The sequence below is a fragment of the Stegastes partitus genome, unplaced genomic scaffold (assembly GCF_000690725.1).
Source record: "Stegastes partitus isolate 25-593 unplaced genomic scaffold, Stegastes_partitus-1.0.2 Scaffold1264, whole genome shotgun sequence".
In the NCBI taxonomy this organism is placed as follows: domain Eukaryota; kingdom Metazoa; phylum Chordata; class Actinopteri; family Pomacentridae; genus Stegastes; species Stegastes partitus.
The window spans coordinates 115,187-122,630 of NW_007578995.1; the positions used below are offsets into that span (position 1 = coordinate 115,187).

The 7,444-nt window shown below is 42.8% G+C and overlaps 1 protein-coding gene across 1 annotated transcript in view; it reads right to left on the minus strand.

The window, feature by feature from the left end:
• LOC103369283 (proton myo-inositol cotransporter-like) overlaps positions 1 to 7,444 on the minus strand; it is a 113,572-nt gene that overhangs the window by 31,504 nt on the left and 74,624 nt on the right. The window contains exon 5 of the mRNA XM_008297960.1: positions 4,895 to 5,003. Within this exon, the coding sequence (XP_008296182.1) occupies positions 4,895 to 5,003 (109 nt within the window). The remainder of the gene's footprint in view (positions 1 to 4,894; positions 5,004 to 7,444) is intronic.

Genomic DNA, 7,444 nt, shown 5'->3' on the forward strand with positions numbered 1-7,444 from the left:
CACATCATGATGCTGCCACCACCATGCTTCACATCATGATGCTGCCACCACCATGCTTCACATCATGATGATGCCACCACCATGCTTCAAACCATAATGCTGCCACCACCATGCTCGATATCATGATGCTGCCACCACCATGCTTCACATCATGATGATGCCACCACCATGCTTCAAACCATAATGCTGCCACCACCATGCGTCACATCATGATGTTGCCACCGCCATGTGTTTGGTGTCCACCGAACAAAGCGTCTATCATTTGATGGTCACATATTTTACATTTTATATTTTTAATTAATCACTTGACTTTGAAGAAAACCCTTAACTTTGACACAAAAAGAGGCTTCGTTTGTGAATTTTTGTCAAAAAAGCCAAATTAAATGAATTCATTTAAGCTCATCATGATTCAATGTTAAAGAGCAATAAAAGGAGGAAACATCCAAGGGAGGTGAATACTTTTAGTAGGCACTGGATATAATAGTAAGCTGCTCTCGAGTTAATGACCATCAACTACTTTTTATAATGTAATGTGAATTACTTGTGTCCACCTTCCACTAAATATTCAGACACCACTAAGCGCTGGCGCTCCAACAGATTACAGAACTTAATAACGACACAGCCGTATATTATCCCCGTCCCACACTGTGTGCTAATTCTATACATCATGCACCGCGTACTTGTGTCGTGTTTCTACAGTTACCATGAATAACCATGAACGTACTTTCACATTTTACAGACAATGATGCAACGTGCGCTCCACTACACATCTACGGAGCTGTGACACTGGAACCGTGCTGCCAATTAAACCTGTTTTTTTTTCCCACAGACTGACACCTCACTTTTTTTTACACCACATCTGTCATCACCACCCTGCATTTCTTTTAATTCCATACAGTTCTGTGCAGTTATTTTAAGCACCTGCAGTGCTGTTAGACAAAAGAGCCCATTAAGCACACATGCAAAAATCAGCAACTGTTTTTTTAAGTGTGCAAACTTTTTTTTTCTTTAATCATTTAAAAACAATTCGACTCAATTTAGTAGTTTCTCTAGTTATTGCACTCACACTGCCTTTAAATCACAATTTTCTGAAATGTCCAAGTTTATGAGCTGTGTTTGCTTGTGTTTTTGTTTTTGTTTTTTTACAGCGTGCGTTCACTAAACGTGGGCTCTTAATCGCACTCATTAACAAACTTCGATTGATGTGAGACCGCCGCTTGGTTTTCAGGCACCTCTCCGTTATATAAATATATACGGGAGCTTTGAGGAAAAAAATCTGAATTTCCTTCCGTCTTAATTATGACTCGAAGGTTGATGTCTGAAACTTGTAATTACGAGAACTCCGATCAGCCACGGGCACCGCGTGGGTGTGCGAAGACAGTTTTCCTTACGTTCCTGTTAATTACGTTGCACCTGTTAAGACTCTAAACGCATCGCCGTCTTTAATAGCGTTTCTTAGCGTAACATTAAGTCTCAACAATTCTCCGCTCACGTTTAACCTGACTGCAGATCTAATTAGTCCACATAAGTGTAACTGTAAGCAAAACTCTCATATGTAGTACAGTCGTATGAGCAAAATAAGAACTTTACCGCAAACGTTGTCGTCAGAAATTGATTGCCAGCAGTGTTAATGTCAGTTTTGAGGGATGTAATTATCGCCATGTTGAGCGGCGGGACCCTTCTATTGCACATGAAAGGGCAATCAGATTTCAATTTGAAGACCGGAGACACATTTTAATACCAGGTGTAAACACGACGCGGTCGAAGGCGTATTGATGCTCGGTGCAAACAGGGTCACAATCGACACGGCAGACGGACCTTTTCAGAAAAAGAAAACGAAGAGATTGGCAGACGCGTAAGTCAAGGTGGAGCCATTGAGTTGGCAACGGGGGATGAAGATAAACATACAGCAGGACACTCGATACATTCAGCGAGATGATTTAAAGAGACGAGCGATGGAGCTTCAGCCACAAAGCTGAACTCCCGTCCTTCACATTTACATCCACGCCAGTGCGCGTACGGACGCCTCGCACAGGTGTGCCGAAAACCGTAGCGCCACATTTCATGCCATCCGGGCCTCACATGTGCAGACACGCCCGCGTGCGATGGCACACTTTATCCTCCTGCCTCTCACCTCCGCCGGTTGCCAGGCAACAGCACACATCCACAGATTGTTTACAGAGCCCAGTAATATAGTTCATCTCAGAGGGGAGGAGAGGCAGAGACGGATGACACAATCTCCCTTCCTCAGATGGAGAGATAAAAAAGAATAAAGGAGGAAAGGTGGTCCGGCACTAATGCGACGAGGCCACTGCTCCCCAGCGTGTGATGTGTTGTGAGAGATGAGAGAGATGTTTTGTGATTTAATACTGTGTCGCTGAACCAGATACATCCGTCTGGATCTGCCGCGTCCGACGGGAAGGCGGGCGACGCCGACGATCCAGCGTTGTGTATCGTCGGCGTTTTGATTAACTCAGATAAAAACACACTTGAACTTTTTTTTCTTTTCAGCTGCTGTGCGATGTAGTAACGATAAAGGCTCCACGGTTCAGCGTTTGGGGAAAGAAATGACGGCTGGACGTAAGCGATGCAGGTAAAGTGTTCCCAATTTTATAGTAGTTTTTAAAAAGTACTATAGAAAAGTCAGTAACAAATAATATGTGCACATTTGCCACCAATGCTTAATTTAAGTACTATGCTGATAAATCTAAATTACATTTAATCAAAGTTTTTACACAAAATTCACCATATTATTTACACTGTGTTTTTTTTGGTGCCATAAATCACATATAAATGTACATAAAATGACAAAAATTATCTGTAATCACATAGGTTATCTTTTCATATCAAGGTTTATCAAATCAAATCAGGTTTATTGTCATGTTGCTGTACATACACAGTAGTACAGGCAAGATGAGAGAGCGTTTCTTCAGGATTATTCAATCAGCAAGTTTTGCAGAATGCACGTCTGGGATAAGACACTAAATGTTCGCTCTCGCTGTCTCCTGAAGGGGGCGCTGCCTCCATGTGCGCCGCCATTTGTTGAACATGGTGAACCTCTTCAGGTCCTGGTAGGTCTTCAGGGGCACAAAGACACAACGATGGTGTGATGATGGTGAAGCTGCAGATGCTGCCCAGAGCTGTCTGTCTGTATTTCCGTCTGGGATGTTGTCATGGAGCCATGTTTCTGTTAAAGCAGACACACAGCAGTCCCTCCACTCTCTGAGGGTTTCTCTCAGCAAACATAACTTGTCCAGCTTGTTGTGGAGGGAGTGGACATTGGAGAGTAGGAGGACGGTCCTGCTGGTCTGGAGGGGTTAGCCTTTAGCTTAGCATGGACCCTGGCTCTCTTCATCTTCCTTTGTTCACGTTCATACTGTTTGAGCTTCCTTCTCTCTCAGGTAACTGCCGGCGTCGTCTCTGATCAGACTCCGTGTTGGTGTAGAATGTCCACATCACAACCGATCGCTGCAATTCCAGCGACGTTCACTGTCCTGATGTTCAGCAAAGTCTCCCGGCCACAAGTTTGCAGAATGAATGTCTGGGATAGACAAGACACTCAAAACTTTCATTGTCTCCTGAAGAGGGCGCTGCGTCTATGCGCGCTGCCATCACCATTTATGTTTATGTTTATATATAGTTTACGCCCATACTATCAATTTAAAGGCAGATCTTGTAATTTTTAGTCTTAATTATTTAAAATATGCAAACTTTATTCAGTACATCCAACATGATGCATAGACTTTTTTTTTAAAGAGTACAAAGACCACATCTGACAAGGTATGAATACAACTCACACTTAGGGAGTCTTCATTTGTCATCACACTCTTGCTGCTGGAGTTCATTGTACTCTCATGGCTGTGTATATTTTCGTACTGTGGCCACTAGATATTTAGTCAAGGTATTTATTGACATAAAACTATCCACATGTTGGGTTGCAACACTGAGAAAAGGCCATTCATTGCTCCTCCTGGGACGCTCTGCAGGATTTTTTTTGTGCAAAATTGGTTGAGATTGTAAATTTTTAGCTGAATAAATTACACAAAACTGTTTTACAATCAGTGGTGGTGTGCACTTTTCTGTCTTCCAAAATAATATTAAAATAATTTAACAATCTTGAGCATGTTTTAACACTTTAATAAAGGCCAAATCTGCCAAAAAATAAGAGAAATGTTCTGCTCCGGTAGCTCTGTCAGATTAGTAAAGGTTTTTTTTCCAATAATAATTCAAGAAAATACATAAAACAAAACTATTTCCCTCCATAAATGTTAGGTTGATCAGTTTGTTGAAGGTATTTGATGATAACTGTAAAATTCTAGAAAAAAAAGTCTCAAAATTTCTTCTTTTTGCACTTGGATTCGTATATTTCATTTCAATTGTAGGTTTTATATTCGGCAGCTATTGCTTCCAGCCATCTCACTGCTTTATTTATGATTTCTGTTTGTTTTACAAGGCATTAAAGGATCGCTAAATGGTGATAAGATAAATGGAGAACAATGGAAGCAACAAACATATTTGTGACTAATTAATAATCAGCAGCAACAACAGTCGGTCCTGTCAACACGAGTGTGAAACTGAGCAGCGCTGTGATTCCAGCAACACGTCCACGAGTCTCAAAATACCACGAGGACGTTTAAATTATGCAGGCACATTACAAGTCAATCTAAATTGTATTCAATTACGTGCCAGTTTCTGTGAACCGACTTGTCATCACGTCGTAAACACTTGAAGCCCAAACAGCTGCACGCTTCACACTACAAACGGGACCATTATCCCCTATTCCACGCTGATCACTGCAGACTCGATGCAGTCTGTTGTCCTGGCACAAGCGGGAGGATAAACTCGGCGCTGTGCTGCGTGACTGAGCTAAAAGTCGGCTGACGTTTGCACTCACATGACTGTGTTGATTCCTGAAAGCTGCTGGAACATCTGAAGACCGCAGCCCACCAGGAGGGCTCGGCGAGTCGGGGGGTAGGTCAGCATCCGCCAGATCACCGGGCCATCTGGAGACACAAGCCAAGGCACAGAGGAAATTCATTTAGAACGCTGCACGACTTCACTGGGAAAACATACGCAGGCTTTAATAGAGTCTCGTTCCAGAATAAGCAAACAAGAAGAAGCGGTGCATAAGTGAAGTCGACATGAGCGTAACAGCAAATTTCTTGCGACAAAGCCTCGGTGATGCGACCGAACAGCTGGCACGCTGTCAAACATTCTTATTTTTCAGCCCACATCAGGGAGGGCTGCACGATGAAGGTCAGAATGATTATTTTTTAACAACACTGAGATTCCAATTATTTATTAATTGTACAGACAAAATATTCTTGATGCACATTTAAATAAACACAGCGTTGACTTTAATGCTATGCTAACTCCTGCTAATGTACAAATCGTTGCATCAAAAGAAGACTAATCCTAATCTCCTTGAGGTGAAATAAAAATAAAATTGTACCCAAACAACTCATCCATAGACACAATTTAACAATTTTCCATAAAAAATTTCATATACAGGCTACGCTAGATGCTAGCTGAGCAGCTGTGCACACAGAAGCCGCTAGTCTCCACTCAGTTACGCTCAGGTGTGACCAAAAATACTTTGAAATGACGAAAATAAAGTGCTTCAACGTCCAATTTGCCAAAGTTAAAAACAGATTATTTTATCTCCATGGACTATTATGCCTTCTTTAGAACTTAATGAACCCCTGGCTAACACTCCATGTTACCGATAATCATTAAGCAAAAGAACTTATTATGGGATTTGATGTGTTTTCTGCATTTAATAGGACTCGTGAGGCTACCTTTAGCAGCTACGTTGCTTAGCTTAGCACAAAGATTTCAAGAGCTTTTCACTCCCACTCCCCACATCTCCCTTTTGACCAGAAGTTCTCAAAGGTGCCTACGAAGGTCAAGGGCTATGACAACCTCTTTGCAATGGAGATTGACCCAAGCCTGGGTGTGGCAGAGCTGCCTGATGAGTTCTTCGAGGTGGACAACATGCTCAGTATGGGCAAGAAGATGATGCAGGAGGCCATGAGCGCTTTCCCTGGCACTGGTGAAGCCGTGAGCTATGCAGAGGTCATGAGGCTAGTAAAAGCAATGAACTTCTCCGTGGTTGTTTTCACCTAATTATCTTTGAATCCACACTGTTTGTACACTTTGATTTGCTTCTTGTGCCTGTTTATTCTGTCTGAACTGGGTCTGAAAAGTGGCGTATAAACACATTTGCCTTGCATGGACTCTCAACTCTCAGCAAGAAAGTGGGTCGAACCGCTTTTTAAAGATGTCAGACGACTCCTTTAACACAACAGGAACCATTTATTCAAACAGGACCCCACATTTTAATAATATCTTTATGATTCTGGCATTAGTGTCGAATCAGAAAACAGGTTCAAGCCTCTGTGATGACCTGCTAAAGTCTTCTTACACAACATGCTGAAGCTTTGTCAGCTCCAACGATGCCGTTTGGTTGCAACTTGCTAACGTGTTGGAAAAACGTGAAAAGAAAATAAGTCTGTTGAGGATCAGCGCCGCACAGAATCTGCCATTTTTTCCCCCTCCCCTCTCTCTCTTTTTCAGATGGTGGCTATCTCAGCGTGGGCCGAAACAAATATTTGAATTTGGCTTTGGCCTGGTGGAGTCCCACTTGGCTCGGGCGAACCGAGCCAGACTGTGATCTCCAGCACACACAGACTCTCCGGTCCTCGGGGAGGAGGAAGTCTTAATGGGATGAGAGGAGGGCTGGACAGGCGTGGAGCTTCTGGGACTCGGAGGGAGACGAGATCAGACAAACGAAAACCCAACGAACCCAGGTGATGTCGGGATGCAAACAGAAGCGAAGTGAAAGCGAGATGTACGCGGCGGCGCATATGAGATGAGACACAGTCGGGCGGATTATTTGGGAGCAGCTGTGTGTGGGAGGACTCTGGACCGGCGAACATCTCCTTTAGCTGAGACAGACCAGACTCTGTAAAGGAGGCCCCCGCTGACACACAAACACACTTAAACCTTCCTTTTGATCGCCGCCCGTCAGACGTTGAGTCCTTTCAAAGCCCAAAACGAAGCTTTTTAACTTTCACCTATTTGTCCTACTTTCACAGCAGACGCCACATTTCGCATCCTTTTAAAGAGATTAGAGGCAATTTTCACAACTTTTTAAAAAAAAAATTTGCTTCAATTTAACATCGTGTCCGACAGGTTCTGTGGTTTTTTCTAAAGGTTGATGTTTTTCAGCTGGACATGATTAGAAAACTTGTACCAAGGTTCCTTATTTCATCACGTTGCACTTCAGCTGTCAGTCGGTCTAAAATCTACTTTACATTCAAACATCCATTACGATGCATTCAAGACTCCCAGTGTTACAATGCAGCTCAGAATTAAGACACTTTATGCTATTAGATTGCATGTTCACCAAAAACTACTGGAGTTTATCACACAGAAAGCTGCA